The sequence below is a fragment of the Eptesicus fuscus genome, chromosome 12 (genome assembly GCF_027574615.1).
Source record: "Eptesicus fuscus isolate TK198812 chromosome 12, DD_ASM_mEF_20220401, whole genome shotgun sequence".
Lineage (NCBI taxonomy): Eukaryota > Metazoa > Chordata > Mammalia > Chiroptera > Vespertilionidae > Eptesicus > Eptesicus fuscus.
Genome location: NC_072484.1, coordinates 11,531,094 through 11,554,581, shown reverse-complemented (window position 1 = coordinate 11,554,581; position 23,488 = coordinate 11,531,094). Strand labels below are relative to the sequence as shown.

At 50.8% G+C, this 23,488-nt stretch overlaps 1 protein-coding gene across 1 annotated transcript in view; it reads right to left on the bottom strand.

Annotated features, from left to right (window-relative positions):
- The window catches only part of NINL (ninein like), a 110,573-nt gene that overhangs the window by 25,939 nt on the left and 61,146 nt on the right, over positions 1-23,488 (bottom strand). Inside the window, exons 8-17 of the mRNA XM_054724134.1 lie at positions 22,689-22,859; positions 19,376-19,512; positions 17,758-17,898; positions 14,969-15,143; positions 13,748-13,858; positions 13,058-13,138; positions 7,471-7,600; positions 3,973-4,082; positions 2,713-2,987; positions 2,641-2,667 (exon numbers count right to left, since the gene is read on the bottom strand). Coding sequence (XP_054580109.1) covers positions 2,641-2,667; positions 2,713-2,987; positions 3,973-4,082; positions 7,471-7,600; positions 13,058-13,138; positions 13,748-13,858; positions 14,969-15,143; positions 17,758-17,898; positions 19,376-19,512; positions 22,689-22,859 — 1,358 coding nt within the window. The remainder of the gene's footprint in view (positions 1-2,640; positions 2,668-2,712; positions 2,988-3,972; positions 4,083-7,470; positions 7,601-13,057; positions 13,139-13,747; positions 13,859-14,968; positions 15,144-17,757; positions 17,899-19,375; positions 19,513-22,688; positions 22,860-23,488) is intronic.

Genomic DNA, 23,488 nt, shown 5'->3' with positions numbered 1-23,488 from the left:
CCTTGACAACAGCCCACTACCTCTTAGTGTCCCCCCAGCCCACCCTCTGGGGCTCAGTCCACCCTCTGCTCCCTGGGCTTCAAGTTGGCTCAGGCCGGCTGGGCCATCAGCAGAAGGCACTAGGTCCTCCGGGACCCCTCCCCTGTGGCAGCGGAAGCCACCTTCTCGGGGTCGAGCACACTCCAACTGCGCTCTCCGAGGCTGAGACTCTTTGAGGGCATTCTGGGTGCGAGGGTAGGGGCTGGGCTCTGCCCGGGGCCACCATGGCAAGGCTGCTCCCTCCTGCCTGCACTGAGGATCATGGGATCACCTGTACCCTCCTGCTCACACCTCACACTGCTGGCCCATCCTTCAAGAAGGCCTACACTACAGCCTCTCTGCTTCCAGGCAAGGCTTTCCACCTGCTTCCTGTAGGTGAGCTCCAAGCTCAAGGGCAAAAGACTTGCACAGCTGTGCCTGCTCTTCACTCATCCACTCCTGCAGCTGAGTGGCTGCTGTGTACAGCGTGTGAGGATCTCCCCTTCCCTTTCTTCCCTCTGCTCCTTCTCCACGTCAAGCTGCTGTCATCTCTCTCACGTGCAGCAGATGTTTCTGCAGCATCTCTTCCTTCTGCTGATATTGTGTGAGAAGTTCTTATCGTGGGAGGCCAGCTGGGCTTCCATCCATGAGAGCTTTAGGTTCAGCTCAACTTCGGCCTCTTTTCTATGGAAACAGGAGCCACAGGCCCTGCAGCTGCAGCTCTAAGCCCCGGAACTTCCCGCCTGGTTAGAAAGGCTACAGGCTTTTCTTCTTCCAGCCTCAGACCTCCTCTCTGCCTGGCTGGCTTTATCCCCTCTCACTTCCAGGGCTCCTGGGCTTCCCGTGCCCTAGGACTCTCCTTAGAGAGGCCGCAGGAGGGCTATCTCTCACTACCGCAGGGTTCCATATGCAGAAGCTAACACAGATGCCATTCACCCAGGTGACTGGTAAATGCAAGTTGATTAAAAATAAACAATTGAAATGCAGTCCCTCAGTTGCACAGGCCACACATCCATGCTCAGCAGCATGTGGCTGGCGGCGGCCTTAGCACCCAGCAGACACAGGGATGTCCCTCATGGCAGGAAGTTGAGGACAGCCTGGCCTGGTCTTAGTCAGGTGGATGAAACTCACCCATAGTCAAAACTGCCCTTGAAAACTCTGTAAGGGGCTGAGCCTGAGGCCTTGGCAGCCTGGGAGAATGGCGTCGAAGCGAGGTGAGGGCTGCATGAGGGCACCAAGCCTGGGTCAGGTGTGCTCTCTGCTTCTGCCCATGAGGGCCTGAGCCAGACGGGGCTCTCCCTCCAGGCTTCAGAGGGACGGTGAGCAGCAGGCGCTCCTCCTGCCAACGAAGGCATCTCGGGCTCGAGATGGGAGGGATGGGCAGGAGGGCACCAGCCTGCCCTGATCCTCTGCTGCCTGGTGGGCGTCTGGAGGGAGCTTTGTCCCTTATCACACAGCTCTTGGGTTTCAGAGAAAATAACAAAGCTCCGGGGAAGCACATGACTTATCAGCCCAGCTGGTATGGCTCATGCCCTAAGAGTTTGGCAGTTCAATTCCTGGTCAGGGCACATGCTCAGGTTGCTGGCTCTGTCCCCAGTAGGGGGCATGCAGGAGGCAGCTGATCAGTGATTCTCTTTCATCATTGATATTTTCTCCATCTCCCTTCCTCTCTCTCTCAAAAATCAATGAAAACATAAAAAAAAAAAAAATAAAAATAAAGACTTACCCCTCCAGGAGTGTCAGCCAGTCCCAGCAGGCCCGAGGGTGTCGTCTGGAGTGGAGGGAGGAAGGGAGCACAGGCACACCCTGACCAGCACCTCCCCCCTCACCCAGTGGGAGGCATGGACTCCACAGGAAGGGCCCTGACACCCCGCATTCAGTGTGCTGATTGGGGGCATGTCCACTCCGCAACAACATCGGCACCCAAACAGGTCCACAGAGAGCCCCCCCGGAGGGCAGGTGTGTGTGGGCACCTTATCTGTGAGTCGTCCGCTCAGCTCTACGCCAACATGTATGGGGTGTGGCCATCCTCTCCTGAGCTGGGAGGATCCAAGACTCCACACCGGACATGGAGGGATGGCTGACCAGCACTGAGCCTGCAATAACTAGTTACTACTAGTTACACTGTAACACGAAAGACCACATTCCAGTTTTCCAAATAAGCCTTTTCTCTCCTTTGCGCATATATTTTGGCCTTTTCAAGAATCTCACTAACCCAAATTAATGGTTCTTCCCATTGTTTTAGGGCTTCTAGATCTTTTATCCATCTCCCCATGTGCTACTACACCATGTCCTAGAAAACTAGACCAAGATATTAAATGATGAAGAACATATTGCCTTTGCTATACCAGACAAGTCTGAGGCAGAAGGTGAAAAACACTGAGATAAAATTCTACGAAGTAGATTGTTTCATGGCCTAAGCTCTGGTTAATTCATGTCAAATCTGAAGTAAAAATCCTCATATGATGACCTGATCTGCCAGTGCTCACCCATCTGCCCCTGAGAAAAACCACCTGGTTTACAGGTACTGCCATTCTGCACAGTGTGCATAACCCAACTTTACATTTTGGTTCTTGGCAAGAAACCCCAGGCATGGAGTCCTGCAAGAACAGGGAGCTGGACCTGAACTGCTGCAGCTCCTGCTGATGCCTCTGGTGCAGCTCCACCTCCAGCTGCTCCTTCTCCCGGGCCAGCTGCTGAGCCAGGCCAGACAGCGCCTGCGTGTAGCACAGCTCCATCTCCGCCCTCTTCAGCTCTAACGTCCTCTCCAGCTCAGGGCCGCGGCTTGCACTCTGCAGCTGGTCCTGCAGGCCTTGGATGACCTCCTGCGATTTCACGTGGAGTTTCTCCAGGTTGGCTTTCTGGTCCTCCAGCACGCTGACCTCACGGTGGAAAGCCTGCTCCATTTCTTTTCTCTTATTTGCAAAGTCCGTTTTCATCATCTCAATTTCTCTTTCATAGTAGTTTACCTGAGACGAGAAATATGAGCAATGTCGATCAGGAGGTCCCCAAAATGACTCACTGACAATACAACACAGAAGTAGGAGGCTGCCAAGTGGCACCAAGAGCAGATAGCCTAGGGCCTAGGCTGATGAGGCGCAGGGGACAGCCACGCCAGCAATGCCTAAGGCTCCCCGCGGGCCCAGGCAGCTACAGCCTTAATTTTTCCCGGTAACCTTCCATCGGCCCCACGAAGCAGATCCAGCAGGTGGGGAAGGGAGGCTGGAGGCCGCTGGGCCAGGTGTCTGGCCGGGAAGCACGGGGAGGGCTGAGGGTGTGACAACACAGAGAACAGGGAGCCTTCATGAGGTTGGCAGGGCAGTTCTGAACTCCTTGGCGGCTCCAATGGGAAGGAATACTATCCGGCCATGGGCAAGGTTACTATAGCAACTACCAGCGACTACCTCCAGGGAACCCACAGGCATCACTGCAAGACAGAGGTGGCCCTGCCTCACGGCTACTGACCCAGACATCTGACCCCCGATAACAAGTCATGGACACCGTCCCTTAACAAAACCCACCACAATCTAGTAACAGAGCAGGAGACCTGGTCATCCGAGAAGACAGAGCTGGCCAGGCCATGAGGCCACGAAGTATCCCACAAGGTAAGTCCCAGGGTTATTTTAGCCTAGAACAGAGCCAGGAGCTGTGATTCCCCAAAGACAGAGCAAGCAGGGAGGTCTGCCTCAGCAGTGCCCTTGTGACACTCGACACACATAACCCCATTCCCTCCCACGATTAGTTATTCCTTACGTCCCATCTCCCTCCAAAGAGGGCTTGAGGTTGAACGTCAGCTTCATTTCCCTTTCCCCACACACTTTCCTTCCCTGAGCAGCCTTACTCCGGAGCAGGGGGTGCACGGGCAGACGTGTGCGGGTAGCACAGTGAGCGAAGCTTTTAGGCATGCAGCAGGAAGTACCCAAATCTCCCTGTGGCCTCCCCAACGCCCCTGACCTTGGTCTCCAGCTGGATCTTGAGGTCTTGGTAATGTTCCTTCACCTGCTCCATCAGTATCTCCGTTTCTAGACTCACGGGAGTGGAATCGCCCAGGAAGGAGATGATGCCTGCAAACAAGGCCATTTCTGTTTATGTTCTGCTCGGGTGCCCTGAGGTCTGGTCCACACCCTCCCATCCGACATTTGGACGGCACTGAGTATTCATCCCAGATTTCCTCCACCACCCAGGACAGCGCACAGCCTTCCACGGGCACCTTCCTCTGGCCGTGAGGGGAGGTCCTTCCGGGTTTCCACAAACAGTCTGTGATGCCCCATTCTCAAAGTTGGAGCTCTGAGAAATCAACATTTTGAGTCTTTGCCAGAACACAGATTACTCCAAGATATAACTAGGAGACTCCCTGCAAGATTTGTCAGGCCCTTTAATTCCCTAAAAGATGCTGCCCATGGTACAGGTATTGCACCCTAAATTGTGTTCCCTGCCCCAGTACACAGAAAAACTGAAGACAGAAAAAGAGCGTGACCTGGAACACAGACAAACCTCCGTGACAGTCCGGGCTTTATGATGAGGCAGGTACACCATCCATGCCCCACATACAGGTCAGGTGGGGTTTCAGCAAATAAGTCAGGAATGGAGTGAAGTGCTTGTGGAGTCAAGGTTCTACGAGATCACAGGAAGTGACATTTTCTTTTTCTTTTCTTTTTAAAAATATATGTTTATTGATTTCAGAGAGGAAGGGAGAGGGAGAGAGAGATAGAAACATCAATGATGAGAGAGAATCATTGATCGGCTGCGTCCTGCACACCCTGCACTGGGGATGGAGCCCGCAACCTGAGCATGTGCCCTTGACTGGAATCGAACCAGAGACCCTTCGGTCCGCAGGCCAATGCTCTACCCACTGAGCCAAACCAGCTAGGGCGGGAAGCGACATTTTCTCCCAGAAGATCCTCCTCACTGACAACGTCAGACATCTGGGCAGCTCATTTTAATGGGCCACCTGTAGGCCCACAAGTTCTGCCAGCTCTCCAGGGTACCAGACGTTCCCAACATTGTGTGGGGGGGGGATACACCAAAGGGTTCCCTCAGAATGTGGGAGTTGGCCAGTGCCAGGGTCTCATCTGTGCTGGTCCAGGGGTCAGAAAACCGAGAGGGAAAGACACATTCCCTAATCTCACCATCTCCCATTTCCCAAATCACTTTCCGTGAAAAAAAAGTGACAGACTCAGAGACATGGGCTGAGAAAGCACCCCAGGACAGAAGGCATTCCAATGCCCGGACAGCCAGAAGCTGCCATCTGGGTCTGGCCAATGGGCACAGATAAAGGGAACCACCAGGAGCGGCTCCAGCTGAATGCCCTGATGGCCCGGCCCCCATAACCCACATGGCCGCCACTGCGACTGTTCCCTACAGCGGCAGACAGACCCCTCCTCCCGTGAGGAGGCCAATGGAACTTCTACAGTCAGATGGAGGGGTGAAGGGGAAGAAAAAGGTCCCAGCTGGAGATTTGGTTTTATCAGTGACACACAAAGTGGGGGCCTGCTTGGGGTGCCACAGCCTGAGACCTGGACAAGGACAACACTGGTAGAGGACCCCAGCTCCGCATGCCCTAAGCTTCAGGAACACCTGGCTCCTGATGAGAGTCGTACACCCTGTAGAGCTCAGGTTCCATCAGTGCCCACCTGGCCGCACATCACAACTGGCCCGGGATCTGATAACACCCGATGAGCTGGCCACACCCTCCACCCACCCAGCTGAGGGCAGTCAGGGCTATGGGTCGCAGAAGCCATCAGATTCCACTAAAGAAGATGCAGGTGAGGGGTTTCTTTAGGGGCCAAGGATGCTGGGCCCACGTGCACAGAAAACCCACGTGGTTCCTGTGGAGGTTCCCATATGGGCTCTCTTGAGCACACACTTTCTTCTGTTTTATTAAGTAAACTTTTCCCAAGCAATATGGGAAACTCTGAGTGCTCTCGGGGCTACAGATGGGAGCATGTTCTCTGCGGAGCGGTTTGATCGATGGAAGCAATCAGGCTGCTGGGGCAGTCCCTGTGGTCCTGACTCCCATGGGCAGCAGCAGGCGTGAAGCCACATACATCATGTGAACCTGCATGGCACCCGCCCTGTACAATTGCCAGGAAGGGTAGCAACCAGCCATAACCACCCTGTCCTCCAAAAGGACCACAGAAACCTCAAGGATAGCTCCGGCATCTGAACCCCACTCCCCCAGCCTGATCTCAAAAGGAGCCAAAAACACTTAACCACACACAGGGCCTCAGGGCCTCTCAGAGCCCGGAGCTCATCCCAAGCCTATGGCTTGTTTAGGAAGCAGGAAGCCTGGTCTTGCTCAAGTTACAGCTTCAACATGCAGCTCTGTGTTGAGCAGGTGGGGGCACTTCCAGAGTGTAACAGGGAATAAAAACTTTAATCTATTCTAACCATGAAATGGCAGTAGAATAAAATGTACAAACAAACTGATAAAAGGAGCTCACACACTGACAGTTTCCTTATAAGCACCCTGCAGGCATCAGCAGTCCCAGCTCCTGCTTGTGCAGAAATGGCCTTGACCACGACTTGGGTTGACACAGATCGTCCGACTGCAGGACTCTGGCTGGCACTGGCAGTTCCAGTGTGCTGACAATCATGATCCATATCGAGACCAGCAAGGACACCGCCCGCACGTCCACAGCCCCTCCTCCTGATGCTTTGTTCTGCTTCCCCTCTCCCTCCCTATAAAACTCTGCCGGTACTGAGAGGCTGAGGTGGGCTTTGCCGCAACCCCGCTCCCCACCCCCGCCATTTTCTCAGGTGATCGACACTTGAATAAACCTCTTTCCCTTTTCACCAGCATCTGTCTCATGAGTTTGGCTTTCTTGGCAGTAGGCAGCCAACCTGGGATTTGGCTTCAAGAGCTCGAGGGTGATGCTATCCACATAACCCAGGCAGTAAACACCAAGTAAGGTCCACCTCAGTCTACACGAGGCCCCTGTGAATACGGGGAGTCCCTGACCCATTTACATGATTTAGTGCCTGCCCTTTCTAAGAGCTGTCAGACCTGTGACAACCCCCCTGCTCACCCCCAGAGCCCCCGCTTCCCTTTTCTAGATGACCATCTCTGTGTCTGGCCCATGCTGAACACTCACCTGGATCCCCTGGGTCCCTCTCACAACACTGGAGAGTCACTTGGATGCCTCTACCCTACGGTCAAGCATCCTACTCAAATGGTAAAGCCCTCGCCCTCCTTGTCCTCTCTCTGGGCTCTGGGTGTTGTGTCAACCTCTAGCCTTAGGTTACTGGCCCTTCTCCCACAGGTGGCAGTCGGAGGGGCACGTGACCACCTGGGGGCTGGGCAGGGCCTGATGTGCTGTGAAGCCGGCCTGCCCAGCACTGTGCTCCCTGGAACCAAAGGCAGCCTGTGCAGTAGAGGTAGGTAGAAGCCCACTGCCCCCACCATCCCCAGCAGGAGCACATCACTGCCACCTCCCAGGACTTGGCTCCTACCTGCTCGGCCATGTCTAGAGAGCAGACGTCCATTTGGCTGTGCATGGGGCTGGCCGTGCCAACTCTGGGGCAACTGTGCCCGCAGACCCTCCACCGCAGCCTGCAGCTCGTCGTTGCTGTCCTGCAGGTCCTGTGGGGCAGAGCCAGACACCTCTTCCAGATACTGTGACCACTGGCGTGGAGACCGGGCCACCCAGGGAACAGCTAAGCCCAGTGCCTGGAGCAACCAGCTGGGCCTAAGTAAGCCACACATTGGGAGGGGGCGGGGGACGGCTGAAGACCTGCCCACAGACAGGCAAAGGTGTTACAGGTTGGTGCATGTCTCCATCCATTTGGGATGCTATAACAAAAATACCACATTGGGGGCTTAAAAACAACAGAAATTTCTCTCTCAGTGTTTTGACATCCTTTTTAATCTTTACCTGAGGACATGCTTAAAGAGAGGAAGTGGAACAGGGGGGTGGGGGCATCCGTGGGGAGGGGTGTGGGATGGGAATGGGGGGATGAGGACAAATATGTGACACCTTAATCAATAAAGAAATTAAAAATAAATAAATAAATAACTGACCAAAAAAAAAAAAGAGAGAGGAAGTGGGAGAGAGAGAGAGAGTTATGTGAGAGAAAAACATTGATTGATTGACTTCTGCACATGCCCAGACTGCCGATCAGACCTGCAACCCACTTATGTTTGGCTTTCTTGGCAGTAGGAATCGAACTGGCAACCTTTTGGTGCACAGGATGACACTCAACCAACTGAGGCACTTAGGCTGGGCAAGCTCTCAGGGTTTTGGAGGCTAGAAGTGATGAGTCCCTTTTATTAAAGCACTGGGCTCACCCTCACAGCCCCCCAAAGACCCCACCTCCTAACACCATCAGTGGGGGAATAGGGTTCAACGTATGCATTTAGGGGAACACAACATTCAGTATGTGGAAATACAGGAAAGAAAATCTGCATTTGGGGTTTCTGACCAAGGACATGCTACTCCATTATGGTGTCCACTCAAGACAACAGTGAAAACATTTAACTGTAAATAATCTCCAAGGAGGATCTGACTAACATTTTACATCCCCGTTTACCAAAGGCAGCCTTGCCAAGAGAACTGAGGCTGACAGTTGAAAGAAAAAAAAACAAAACGCTAAAATGATAGTTAAATAGAAAGGGGATTTGACAACAAGGGAAGGCATAGTTTCCTTGCTAACAAATGTCCTGGTTAAAAAAATAAAAGGAAACTCCAAGCAGTGACTTTGCAAAGACTGGGTGATGCACATCAGGGAAGGTTCAAGGTTACCTCTACTGCTGGAGACTGACTATAGAAAACGTCCTCACCCAAGAGGCAGAGACTCCATCCCCTGTGCCAGCACACCAAGCACCCAGATCTAGGTCTCTGATACCTCGAATAACAAACCAGGACGCGTGGAGAAGTGACTGGTCCAGGGCAAGTGCAGGTAAAGTACAAGAGGAGTCTGCAGCACCTTATGCTGCTAGAGAGTATGGAACTAATCAATAAAACAAAACAAATGATGGTAACACGTCTCAAGGACATGGCTGCAAGCTAGAAGACACTCCCATTGGCCAAATCTTACACAATTTGAGCTCCAGAATAATTAGACATAGCAATGAATTACAAACTACTGGGGGGAAATGGAAATTCATGTGTCCAAGCCAATAGATATCTAGATAAATAGATAGATAGATAGATAGATAGATAGATAGATGATAGATCAGACTTCTCTGGCTTACAGTAGAATGTCAAGGGCCAACTGACAGATGTGGGGAGTGGGTGCTGAAGTTGGAAAATCATCAATTTGCAATCATCATGGTAAAGACTGGAGTGGGCAAGAATTATCAATGGATACTAAATCCAAGGAAATTTTAGTCTTTTTTTTTTTTAATTGATTTTTTACAGAGAGGAAGGGAGAGGGATAGAGAGCTAGAAACATCGATGAGAGAGAAACATCAATCAGCTGCCTCTTGCACACCCCCTACTGGGGATGTGCCCACAACCAAGGCACATGCCCTTGACCGGAATTGAACCTGGGACCCTTGAGTCCGCAGATCGACGCTCTATCCACGGAGCCAAACCAGATAGGGCCCAAGGAAATTTTAGATGAAGAGCAGGATATTGCATGTTCTTAAAGTGTCTCCCCACTGTTGCTTACTAGTTACTACCAGTAATCATACAGTGGAAAAATCAGGTAATGCCTTCACCAAGAGAACAAAATTAACATCACCTGTGCTGTCCAGCTGAGAATGTATAACCTCAACTTAATCCAAAGGAAGTATCAAAAAAACACAAAATGAGCCCAGCCGGTGTGGCTCAGTGCACCAGGAGGATGTAGGTTCGATTCCCAGTCAGGTCACATGCCCGGGTTTTGGGCTAGATCCCCTGTGGGGGGTGTGCAGGAGTCAGTTGATCTATGTTGATGTTTCTCTTTCATTGATGTTTCTATCTCTCTCTCCCTCTCCCTTCCTTTCTCTTTAAAATCAAATTTAAAAACAAACAAACCATAAAACAATTTTTAACAAAAGAAAAACACAAAATGAAAAAGTTTCTATTAAAAGGGAGGAGGGATTGTATTCTTCAATAATATCCAGGTCAAAGACAAAGAAATGTGCAATAGCCTGAATGTGTCCTCCCAAATTCATGTTAAATCCTAACATCCTATGTGAGGTGGGATCTTTGGGAGGTGATTAGATCATGAGGATGGAGCCTTATAAGAGACCCCAGAGAGCTCCTTCATGCCCTTCCTCCAGGTGAGGACACTGAGAAAACAGCCAGCTATCTGCAACCCGGAGGAGAACTCTCACCAGACACCGAATCTGTCGGCTACTTGATTTTGGACTTCCCAGCTCCCCAGAATTGTGGGAGCTAAATTTATGTTATTTATAAGCCCGGCCCCCACCCCATTCTGTGGTATGTTTGTTGTAGCAGCCTGACTGGACTAAGACAGACTGTTTCAGATTAAAGAATGTCAAACAGTTACTAGGAATATTCTCATTCTGCAGTGTATTGGAAAGCTTGCTCTCCAGGAAGAAAATTCCAGATTTGTAGCTTTTGCACATTTCTATGATCCCACCATAGCCTATTTCAAGCTATCAAAGGTTTAACAAGAAGCTAGCAAAATTCCTGAACATTTAACAATCAACTCTAGTGCACCTGCACACCACTTCAAGGTTTTAGGATTAAGCCTGTTTTTAGGAAATGCACACTGACCTGTGTAGGGGTGGAAGGCCATGATGCATATAACTTACCCTCAGATGTTCAGAAAATAACAATGTAGATACGTTCACATCAGGATGCATGCATGCTCGTGCACACGCGCACACACGCACACACACACACACACGCACACAGTGAGCAAGTACACAATGACAGAGCAAACAGGGTAAACAACAGGTGAATCCGGGAAAAGGGAAATCTGTATTCCCTGCATTACTTTTACTTTTGTAATTTTATGTATTAGAAATTATTTTCAAATAAAAAGTTTTTTAATGCACTAAATGTTAGTTTGAAATAGCAAAAAATTAGAGGGAAAATTTCTAAACAGATTAGTACTAAAATGTAAAATATTTCTGCTGATGTTTCAAAAACTAAAATCTCAAGAACCAAATGTGAAATGAGTAGCAGTTATTTGAGTAAGAGAGTCATGCTAAAGAAAGACTGAGTTTATGCTTGTTAGATAAATCCAGTGGATGAAAGCAGCAATTTTCAACCAGTGTGTCACAAGAATTTTTCAACATGAATACCTAACTATTTAGTCAGGGGCACTGACCTCTTTTCCTTTAGACCAGGGGTCCTCAAACTTTTTAAACAGGGGGCCAGTTCACTGTCCCTCAGACTGTTGGAGGGCTGGACTATAGTTTAAAAAAAACTATGAACAAATTCCTATGCACACTGCACATACCTTATTTTGAAGTAAAAAAAACAAAACGGCAAAAAGACCCGCATGTGGCCCGCGGGCCGCAGTTTGAGGACGCCTGCTTTAGACTATCCAATTAAAAAAAAAATGACAATAGCCAACACAACAATAGCTATCTGATGTGAATGAATCAAATTATACCTATTTTTTTTTGTCAGGTTGACAAAAATATATTTTCTGGTGTGCCACAGAATTTTAGTAGTTTATGTGTACCATGAGATGAAAAAAGTTGAAAATCGCTGCACTGAAGTAACATATGAATTAATGGTTACTTATAGGTTCTAAGTCTTTGCAACAAGCTTAAAGGGAGGGAAAAAACACAGCATGGAACTACAATTCCAGCAGAAGGTTGTGTGGCACACCCCACCTGCGTGACAGCCCCACAACCCTGACCCTCCACACAGCAATCTGGTTCAGGAGGGGGTGACACCGCTGACCACACACAGGATTCCCTCCCTCCCCTTGCTTAAAAGGACTCAGGGTTTGCAGTGGAGGTGAGAACACAGGGAAGGAAACAGCAGATCATGTCACACTCCAGAATAGCATGCCTCACCTTTATCCTCTGGTATTGCCAAAGCAATGTGAAGCAGGAACAAAAGTCAGTTTCTACTTTAATTTGGAGAGAGACCATGAATAAGTGAATTATGCCCGGCCAGTGTGGCTCAATGGTTGAGCATCAACCTATGAACCAGGAGGTCACTGTTTGATTCCTGGTCAGGGCACATGCCTGGGTTGCGAGCTCAATCCCCAGTAGAGGGCATGATTCTCTCTCATCACTGATGTTTCTATCTCTCCCTCTCCCTTGCTCTTTGAAATCAATTGTGTGTGTGTGTGTGTGTGTGTGTGTGTGTGTGTGTGTGTTTTATCTGTTGTGGGGGGCTCTTGGATCATTTTAAGAGTGTAATGGGGTCAGCGCCACTAACATTGTTCACCATCTCTGCCCTGCTTTGTACTGCAGTGTCTCCAATTAAATGGACTGACATTGGTAGGTTTGGCCCAGGAAATCTAAACATTCAACAACAGAAAACATGATGAAGCCTTACATGGTGCCTGGAGACACAGAGGGGCCTTCGGAATTGGTGCTGGTTTAATGACTTGGCCAGCCCATGTGGGGCTAAACACAGGGGCTGTGCAGGCAAGTCCTGTTCCACCTCCTAGCAGAACATAAGGCTTGGAGGACCCTGTCAGCCAAATGCAGGCCCAGAGCAGAGGCTCTTCCCGCTCTGCTAGGAGAAGGATACTCCTGCCACCCCTGCTGGACCACTTCATGTGGAGGCCAGGAGTGTGCCCCGCCAAGAATGCCAGGCCGCTCCCGAGCAGGAGGTGGAGGGATGAAGCCTGCATACCACCACCCAGGTCTGAGCCATTCAGACCCTGATGACTTGCAGGGCCAGCCTGTCTCATGGGCTCCAGCACCCCATTCTTTGCAGGAGTAGCTGGGAGATGGTACCACACCTTCTGACACAGGAGATCTCTAAAGGCTCAAGCTCTTAGAAAGAACCACCCCTGCTATAGGAGGGGCGAAGCTGGGGGCGGGGGGGGGGGGGGGGGGGGAGAGACAGGAGTGTGTGATGGCCCAGTGAACAAAAGACAAAAGTGACAGCCTGGTCCAAGACAAAGGGCATGCTAAGGCTCAGGACGGTGAAGGGGCCAGGGGAGCACATACCCTGCACTTGAGCTTGTACTCCTTCAGGACCTCCTCGAAGTGCTCTTCCTGGGCCAAGAGTTCTGTGCTCTGTGGCTCCAGCTGAAGGTCATACCAGAAAAGGACAATTACACACAAGACCTCAGGCCAGGCAGAGTGCATGCTTCACACCCTCATGCTCTTTACCCAAGGCTCAGCACTTCCAGTACACCCTCCAGCCCCTTCCTCCTCCTTCCCTCCCTCCCTTGCTTCAAAGGTCTCAGGCAGTAGGATGATCAGGCCTTGGCCCCCTGGGACACCCCCTGCCTGGGTCCTTCCCCAGTGCAGCAACTCCTCTCCACACCTACTCCCCAGGTAATGGGCAGGGCCTGGTGGGATGGGAGACCTCATGGTGGGCACCAAACTCTACCCCCTCCTCCATGCCCCTCATCACTGAGAGCCTGTCACTGGGGTCGATGGTGCCAGCTGGCCCTGGTCTTGCCATTAAAAGGCCCACATGGAAGTCATCACTGGAGCATATTGACATCCCTGCATTGGCCTGAAAAGGGGGGGAGGGGAACAGAGGGAAATTCACCTTGCTCATTTTCTCTCCGAAGTTTAACAGAAAAAACTAAACCCAGCCACCTCAATATTCTTTTTCAAGACCCTAATACTTTTTACCCAGCACTCCAGGCTCTTCTCTCAAGACTAAGAGTCAGCAAAAGGACTTGCCTTGTCTTTCAAAACAACCTCCAGGTCAGTCTGCAGTTTCAGGACCAGCTTCTCTGATTCCGAAAGTTTTTCCACAACTTCAATGATCTCCTTCTGTAATCGGCTGTTTTCCTACAAGACACGGGCTAGTGGTTGCCAGGCTCTGAGGGGAAGAGGGAGCTGTGGGCAGGTCTGCCCTTCTCTCTGAGTGAGAGGCCTGTTCCCAGTAGCACTCACTCATAACCAGGGAAGAAACCTCGTGGTGCCTGGCACTCACGCCTTGACGTGCAGAGGAGGCTGTCTCCGGGGCCAATGCAGAGCTGCCCTGGGACAGGCCCTGCGATGCCCTCACCAATGCTCCCTCTTTTCCCTTGGCCTCTATCCTCCCATTCCAAGTGCTCAGAGGTCATGTGTATCACAAGGAAAGGCTAGTGGCAGGCCCTTCTGAGCTGTTTCCTAAATGAGGGATTTGAAGCTGCACCGCTACCACTCAGATGTCCACGGGGGAGGAAGGCAGCACTGTCAGACACGGGCAGCCTGTAAGGAGAGGTGAGGACAGCTCGGTGGAGAACCCCGCCCGACAGGCAGAGAAGGCAGGGCTGTGCTCACTGCCGTCGAGGCCCCTGGGCTGCCTGGCTTCTCCTCCTGAGGGAAGCAGGCCGGTGTGGAGAGAACCCACAGACTCTGAGTTGGGAGAGGAAGAGAAAGGCAGGAGCACAGGAGGAGCAGGGGACATCCCACTGAACCCAAATGCAGGATGGTTGTGAGTCGAGGGATACTCACCAAAGCCCCGAAACCACCCGTGCCCCAGGCCACACCCACGTGCAGCAGGTGGGCTTAGGTTTGCCGACTTCACAGGTGCTCTGGTCTCCAGGGCTGCTGACCCCTCCTAACCTTGGCCCACAGACCCAGAGAACAGAGCGACGGCCCTGCAGGCCCCACCTGTCCTGCTGCCCCTGTGACAGAGAGCACGCAGGGGCAGTGCCGATCCTGGCGCAGCGGGACCCTTTCTGCTCTGGCTGAGAAATGTGCTATCTCCCTGGCAGACGTTCCTCAGTTTGAAATCCTAGGGATTTCCCTACCACAGAGAGACAAACTTCTAGGAGGTGTTGAATCCTTGACTAGGAAAATGTGGGGTGTGGGAGGAGACCCGTCAGGTAAACTCGTTTCTGTCTTTTCCTTCTGGGTGGGGTGACCTGTGGAGGCGCCCTTCCCCTCCTGTTTCCTCCCCTCCCTGCCTACCTTCAGAGCCAGGGTCAGCTTCTCTCGGAGGCTGGCCTCCTCGGCCTGCAAGCGCTCCAGGTCCCTCTCCAGCATGGTTCTCTGCCTGCAGGCCTGTTCCCAGAATAGCTCACGCTCCATCTCCACCTCAGACCGCAGGAGATTCAGCCTTTCTCTGTACTCCTGCTCCAGGTGTCTGCAAGGCACACAACAGCACATCACACTGGGCTTCCTGCCTCTCCAGGGACACCTTTCCGGCCGACAAGACCTCTTCATTCCCTGGAATTCCCCTGCATGAGCACTTGGCACGGTCTTGGACTCAATAGTTCCTGCTTGACAGATGGGGTCCCTGTTCCTCAGCTAGATGCATGTGCTGTGAGGCCAGGGCCTCCTTTAAATCCTACACCTGGGCCTGGCGGTGGGTGCCCCTCCTGGGAGCTGGAATGCGATGGTTTAAAAAGGCGTTTTCTTCTTGAACAACACGGGGGGCCGAGGAGCTGGCAGTGCTGCACAGAGAACATTGTGTGGAAGCTGGGCTGCTGCAGAGCTTAAGGAAGCCCTGTGACCCTCGCCTCCCGTGTCCCAAACAGCCAACAACCTAAGGTCTTGGTGTCACCAACCGGGGTGGCTAGAATAGGTCCTGCACACGCTCAGGTGAGATACCAAGATTTCCAAATATGTGGCGAGGCTGATGACAGCATCTTGTTAAAAGGGCCATTAGGAGGCTGGAAGAGGCACCAAGTAAGAGGGGGAAATGTGCTAGCTATTGAACTCTTGGCTTCTTTCAAAATTCTTTTAGTTCCTTACACCCTATTTTGCAAAGTCAGGGAACTAAGGATAATAGCTCAGATGAGCAAAGTTAAACATCTGTAGCTACAAGAATCAACGGTTTGAATTTTCTAGTTTCACCCACAGGAACTTGCTCAGCAAGAAATGGTAAATGGGGAAGCTTATGGCTAGACATTGCAAGGGAACCAGCTGAACAGAGACTGTTGACAAGAGCAGAAACAAAACCCAGTTATTTCTTAACTGCATGCTCCTTTGTGATGAACACTGCACATGTTCCACACTGAGCGGCTCAGCAAGGCCGCGGCCAGTGTCTAGGCAGAAGTCAAGATGTCCATGGCCCATCTCTCCACTCTGGGGCTCCTGGCCTTGCAGACACCACTTTACTGGTATAGTGAGGGAGACCATATTTACTTAGTTCCTCAAGTTTGATTGGAAATAGTTTTAGAAGTTTGGTGAAAGGATATTCCATTTTTAGCTTTCCTGAAAATTACTATTATCCTGTTAAGAGTACAGGAGCTGGTGGAAGTGAGTATGTATGCTCACACTCACTCATACTCATGCACTCTCACGCATACCGACACATACTCACACACTCACATCCCTTGATGCAATCTCTCACATACGCTTTCTCAACACCCACAGAGGTAGGTGAGGATTCTAACTGGTGAGCAGACCAGTATCTCAACCTGTTGCAGTTGACCTTCCCTAGCCACCCCCAGGAAGGAAAAGAACCCAGGCCTTTGGAATTAGGAAGCATGTGGATGCGGATTTGAGGCCGCTCCCCCACAGACTGTGATATATGGGAAGGTGGCAGGTCTAGGAGGGGCAGCCAGGGCTGTCCCTGCGAACCCTGAGTATATGGATTGTGCAGAGGGAGCTGGTGGGGCCCTTGTGAGCTGACGTAGGACGGTGGTTATGTGACTGGACAACCCCATCCTGGGACAGTGATGAGCTCTCTACCCCTCAGGGCTCCTCTCGCTTAAGGGTCCATTGCTTACACCCCCAGGATAAAGCAGGCCTGGGCCTATGCTCTCTCAGAAACAGCATAAGACCAAGAGAGAGGACCTGGGGTTTAAACCTCAGGCCATACTGGTTGTGTGACTGTGGCAAGTGAACTGTACCGTCAGTCTAGCTGACAGCCCCACAAGTAGTGCAGACCATTCACCAGGGGTCTGCCCAGTGCAATGCCTACAGTCAGGTTTCGAGCTCTGAGCTTCTTCCACCATGTCAGGCTCCTCCTTGCTGAGCCAACAAGCTCCAAAGCCATCCACTAGCCCTGTCTCAAAATGTCCATCTGTCTCACTGATTACTGACACACAGAACACTTGGCTTGAGTGGGACAGACCCCATAAATGAAGCAGAGCAGAGAGAGGGAAGCAGAGAGGAATTTTCCCTGCAGCTCACAGGCAAGCACAGCTAGATGCCTCCACCATGCACCCATCATAAAGAGCAAGGTCACTTTTTATCTTACTTTATTTTTTTGAGATTTTTAAAAATATTTTTAATTTAAAAATTGTAAATATATATATTTTTTTATTTCAGAGAGGAAGGGAGAGGGAGAGAGAGATAGAAATATCAATGATGAGAGAGAATCATAGATTGGCTGCCTCCTGCACACCCCAAACTGGGGATAGAGCCCGCAACCCAGGTACGTGCCACCTGACCGGGAATCGAACTGTGGCCTCCTGGTTCCTAGGCCGACGCACAACCACAGAACCATGCCAACTGGGCTAAATATATTTTTATTGTTTTTCAGAGAGGAATGGAGAGGGAGAGAGAGAAAGTAACATCAATGATGAGAGAATCATTGATTGTCTGGTAAGGCCACTTTTTCAATGCACCCCTCTCTCTTCTTTCAAGGAAGGGCATCCCCAAAGGTGTGTCTTCTAGATTTCTACTGGCTCAGGTGAGATAGGAGGGCTGCGGCTCTGCCATGTCCATGACCACAGCCTCGGCTGGTGGCAGCCTCCGTCCACAACCCGCCCTCAGCTCTGGGCTCGGGCACCAATGGCAGGACCTACTTGACCTTCTTCTCTGTGAGCTGCTCCAGGGCAGAGTGGCAGTCATCCATCTCCTTCACGAACTCCAGGTTCCTCTTCTCCGCTTTCTCTAGATCTTGCCTCGCCTTGTCTCGTTCCCTCACCATCTGCTCTACTTGCCCCCTGCGCAGGAAAGAGACAACGTTAATAGAACACACGTTCTGGGCCCAGGAGCTCTGCGTCTACACCAGTGATGGTGAACCTCTGACACGCGTGTCAGTGCCATTTCTGATGACACGAGGCCGCTGAGGCAGCCGCATGCCGAGGATGAAACATTTATGTTATTTAAACTATAAATATCGTGAAATAATGTTTTTTCCTCAAAGTGACACACTACCCAAGTTATGCTCAGTTTTTTGGCGAAGCTTGACACACCAAGCTCAAAAGGTTGCCCATCACTGGTCTACACGAACGATAAAAGGGCCAGCACTCGCTGAGTGCACAGCATGGTCCAGCGCCGTCTCTAACCTCACGCCACCACCACCCACCTCCTAAAGAGGTCTGTACCATTACTATGCCCATTTTGCAGGTGTGCATACTGAGAGAGGTTAAATGACTTTCCAAGGGAAGTTTCTACAAGGTTTCTCAACCAAAGAAGTCCAGCCTAAGGCTTACAGTGTGCCACACCTCCAGAAGGCCACAGAATGGTGAGATTCATCTGAGTGCCCCTAGTTCTCCAGTGGGGACTTGGACCCCAGGTGTCCTCAGCACCTAACCCTGGGTTGGACACATGAGGGGAGCAGGGTGGCCAACCAATACCCTGCCTGCCCACAGCCCTGACACCTGTAGCCTGGCATCTGAGTGCAAGGTGAGTCCCCCAGAGAGAAGGCCATCTGTGTGTGTGGCCCTGGATTGTCCACTCACCCCATCCCACCCCACCCCCAGAGGCTCTCAATTCACCCCTGGCACTCACTGTTCTGGTGACTATTTCTCCCACTGAAGGAGCACAGAGATCATCCCCCGCCCCCAACCCCAAATGGATTAAATACTCAGCGAACCCAAAGCTGATCCCAATTAAAGTGGAATGTATTCTTAGCCTGTTACTTGGTGGCCATGTTTAAAGAATACTTCTTTTTCCTCTCCAGCCACCCAAACCCAAGTGCCCTCTGGCTGTTCTCAGAAGCACAACCTACTGACTGGAGGGTTTCCACCTCTCCGCTGCGAAAGCTCCAGGATACGCAGGATGAGCGTCAAGTTCAAATCCTTCTCTGTGGGACTGTAGAAGGGGCTAAAAGATAACTGACATCGATTTCTAAGTGGGAGAGAAGGCCAGTGCCCCTTAAATTCTGTGGCCACAAAAGCCCCAGCAGCGACCACTGAGCAGTTCACTGGGTCCTCAGGCCCCACTGAAACCACATACGTGGACAAAACCTGAGGGACAGGGACCCCTCGTCCTGCTCTCACGGCTCAGCTTTTTCCTGGTCCCACTGCGGCCGCCAGCTAGAGGAAAGTCAGTGGGAAAGATGGTGCAGACCCCCCACTCCCGGGACTGGGCATTTGGGGTGGACGAGGGCAGAGTACCACTTTCTTGGACTCCCCTCTCCAGACCAGACCAGCCAGCTGACTCCCAGGCCCACCCCAAGCACATGGGGGCTCTTACTGGCAGAATCTCAGCTCCTGGCGGTAGCAGGACAAGGCCGCCTGCTGAGTGGCACCGTGGATCATCATGAGCTCATTCTCAAGGGCCCAGGTCAGCTCCAAAAGGTTCACCTTCTCATCCACACTAAAGTCGAGGCTCTGGAAAAAGCAAGACCCATCAGGCAGAACAGGATTAGTGGCTTCTCTAGACACTTCTTGGCTCTCTTAGGGACAGTCCAGGCTGTGATCCATGCTGTCCTATAGGCAGCTCCTGACACTTTTCCATCAGCAAAGTCTGCCTCTTGGACAGGCCTCTCCCCCACACATACAACTCTCCCCGACCCTGTCAATGCCCAATTCTGCCCCCTTCACGGTCCCTGCATCAGCAGTGGGTGTGAGCCAGGCCAGAGTTTCCTTCTCTGGGCAAAGTGACTGACACAGAAGGGGCCATGCCTCAAGCAGAGGACTCAAGGGGATTGACAGGGGATGGAGGAGACAGGCCCTTTTCCCTGTGAAGTCAGTTGCTGTAAGGACCTGTGGGTCTGGGGAGCTGCATGGGGAAGCCTGACCTGACGCCAACACCGACAAGAAGCAAGCAGGAGGATGGAAAAGAACCCTGACAACAGCCTGCAGCACCAAGAGTCCCACCACCTGACATCCTTCTCAACAGAAACTAGGCAGGACAGAAGGGAGTGGCAAGAAATATTCCAAGTGATAAAAAGCAAGGACCTACAACCAAGATTACTCTACCCAGCAAAGCTATCATTTAGAACTGAAGGTCAGATAAAGAGCTTCCCAGACAAGAAAAAGCTAAAGGATTTTATCACCACCAAACTGGTATTACATGAAATGTTAAAGGGTCTTCTTAAAGAGGAGGGGGTAAGAGGAGAAGGAAGAGAAGAAATAAAAATTAAAAACATGAATAATAAAATGGCAATAAATACATATCTATCAGCAATTGAATCTAAAAGTCAAAATAAAAATAAACAGAACAGAAAGAGACCTGTAGATACAGAGAACATTTTGCCAGTTGCCAGATTGGAGGAGTGTTAGGGGGATGGGTGAAAAGGTGAAGGAATTTAGAAATACAAATTAGTCATAGCCCATGGACACAGACAATAGACAGGTGAAGGCCTGGGGTGGGGTAGGAGATGGGTGGAGTGGGGCAAAGTGGGGAAAATGGGGGGCATCTGAAATACTCTCAGCAATAAAATAAATTAAAAAGAAAACAGTTTTATGCCCTAACCAGTTTGGCTCAGTGGATAGAGCGTTGGCCTGTGGACTGAAAGGTCCCAGGTTCGATTCCGGTCAAGAGCATGTACCTTGGTTGTGAGCACATCCCCAGTAGGAGGTATGCAGGAGGCAGCTGATCAATGATGTTTCTCTCTCATCAATGTTTCTAGCTCTCTATCCCTCTCCATTCCTCTCTGTAAAAAAATCAATAAAATCTTTTTTTTTTAAGTTTTAGAAGGGGAAATATGCTCTAATAACAGGAAAGCAATAAAAAGAGTAAATTCTGAAATGTCAGAGGCAAGGTTGAGACTCTCCACTGGTTAGACTATGATGGCAGCCTGCCGACCTACAAATACTGCGACTCAGGAACAGGGTTTCAGGGAGAATTTCAAAATCCTGAGCCCCTTCCCTCTTTGCCCTTCCTGGGGGCCAATTTCTGTGATCTAGGCTCAGCCTCTAGTTCTCAGAATAGTTTTGAGGGCCAGCTGTCCAGGTCTGGCCTTGCCATCTGGGCTCTGCCCAAGGTTACTGGGTGGCCAGACTTGGCAAAGGCTGAGTTTAGGCCCAGGAGGATTTGGCCCAAGGAACTAGGCAGACTATCTTAAAGGCTGTCTTTGGGCTCCTTCACATTTGTTGGTTTGTGCTAATAAGGGCATTTTTGTATCACATGATCTCACTCATTTATGGAATATAATGAACAACATAAACTGATGAACAAAAATAGATCCAGAGACAGAGAAACATCGAGCAGACCATTAAACCTCAGAGGGAAGGAAGGGGAGGGTGGGGGTATGGGGGAGAGATCAACCAAAGGGCTTGTATGCATGCATATAAGCCTAACCAATGTATACAGACAACAGGGAGATGAGGGCATGGGGGTGGGGGGTGGTGGGAGTAATGGGGGAATAAGGACACATATGTAACACTGTAATCAATAAAGAAATAAATAAATAAATAAATAAAATATAAAATAAAATAGTAAAATGAAACACTCTCATATAGGATTTAAAAAACCCCCCACAAAATAAAAAAATTAATTAAATAAGGGCATTTTGGGAGGCAATATGACAGAACCGATCAAAACGTCAGGAATCTATCCTACAGAAATGCCAGCATTAAAGCAGGAGGATATACAAGCATTTTAAATGCCCATATTTATACCAGGAAAAACCTACATGTACAACAATAAAGAAAAAATAACACAAATTAGCAAGATACAGGATATAATAACAATTTTACAAAAAAAAATTAACTGGGATGTTTAAATATATATTTCTTTTTGTACCAGAGAAAAGCTCTGTAGAATGAATGCCCACTAAATCATTAGCTGTTGCCACTCCTGGAGAATGGGAGCAAAGTGGGGGAGGCAGGCTTTACTATATTATAGACTTCCATAGAGTTGACACTTTTTTAACAACAGGAAGTGAAATGTGGAAATGAAAATAGTCAGTCTAGCTCACCACACTTCCCCCAGCATTCTTTCCAGGATCTGACCCTGTGGCCCTCGGGGAGGTGTGCCTGGCCCCTAGAAAGAGGCCTGGACCCATCTGAGGACAGTCCCCTGGACCAGCCCCTGAAAGAGCAGGGGGAGCTAGGGACGAGTTTCCCCATGCCTGACCCAGTGGGGGAAGATCTGGGGTGAGTAGGGGCTATGCAGGGAGAAGAGCTCAACAAGCTGGGCAGGCAGCTCTGGGAGGAAACGTTCAGATCCTCGGAGAGTGATGTTCACTAAGACATCTCCACCACAAGGAAGAGAACATCTGCACCACCTAGTCTGTGGGACTGACCTCCTTCATCCCGAAAAACAGAATGTCTCCAAGGCTGAAATGCACTGGGGGAAATGCCTAAAATATTCAAACCTACTTCAAACGGATTCATGTTTCCTCTGCTTTTTATTTACTATTTTTATGTGAAAATTTCCTATATTTTAACAAAAAGAAAAAAGTGTTTCCAACTGGCCCTACATGGGGTTCTCCATACCCTGTGTCTTCAGGGTGCTCTGCCCGGCCGCCTCTGTGGGCAGATGGCCCCGAGGTCCCTGCCTGGCCCCACACAGCTGGATGCCTCCCCGTGTGGCAGGCTGTGAGTGACCAGTTCCATACCTGCAAGACCTCCTTGCCATTATGAATGCCCTCCTGGGCCCACAGGGCAATGAGCTGCTCGGGAAAGGCGAAGCCGGTGCCATTGTCAACGCTGCAGAAAAGGCGCGGGCCTGAGCACAAGGACACGAGAGAGGATGTCGTGGTGGTGTGGCAGCCACCCTCCTCCAGGACCTGTGTGGGAATCAGGGAGACGCCTGTGAGCACACGGGCCTCCTGTTCATCTTTAACATTTTCCCACCTCGCCAGCTGGGCTCGGCTCTTCGCCGTGTCACTGGGGCTTGATAGGAACCATTCACAGACAAGGAAACAAAGGCACGGCACCATTGCTCAATGTGCCCAAGATCACACGGCATTGCAGGTGGCAAAGTGGGGATTTGAACCCAGGACTCCTTACACCCAGTTCAACTCTCTCTTGAGGACCCTGGGTACCTCCTCTCCTACCATCCACTGAGGCCTTGTGCAAGGAACATGTCCCAGCACCCTAGTGGCCCGGCCTGTCAGCACGCACCGCCTAGTGGGAGACATGAAGAAGTCTCACACCTCTCCCCGAGTCAGTAATGGTGTGCGCCTGGCTTCACAAAAGAAGAGCCCAAGAAGGCACATGCCAGCTCTGGGAAGTGCAGTCTGCGGAAAGAAACCCAAGACAAGTTAGAGAGGAGGTGGGACAGCCCGCGCTTTTCCTCAGAAACAGTCTCAGGGAGTTTTAAGATGAAGGCAAAAAAATCTTGGCCAGCCCTGGCCGGGTGGCTCAGTTCATTGGAGCATCATCCTGTGCACCAAAAGGTTGTGGGCTCGATTCC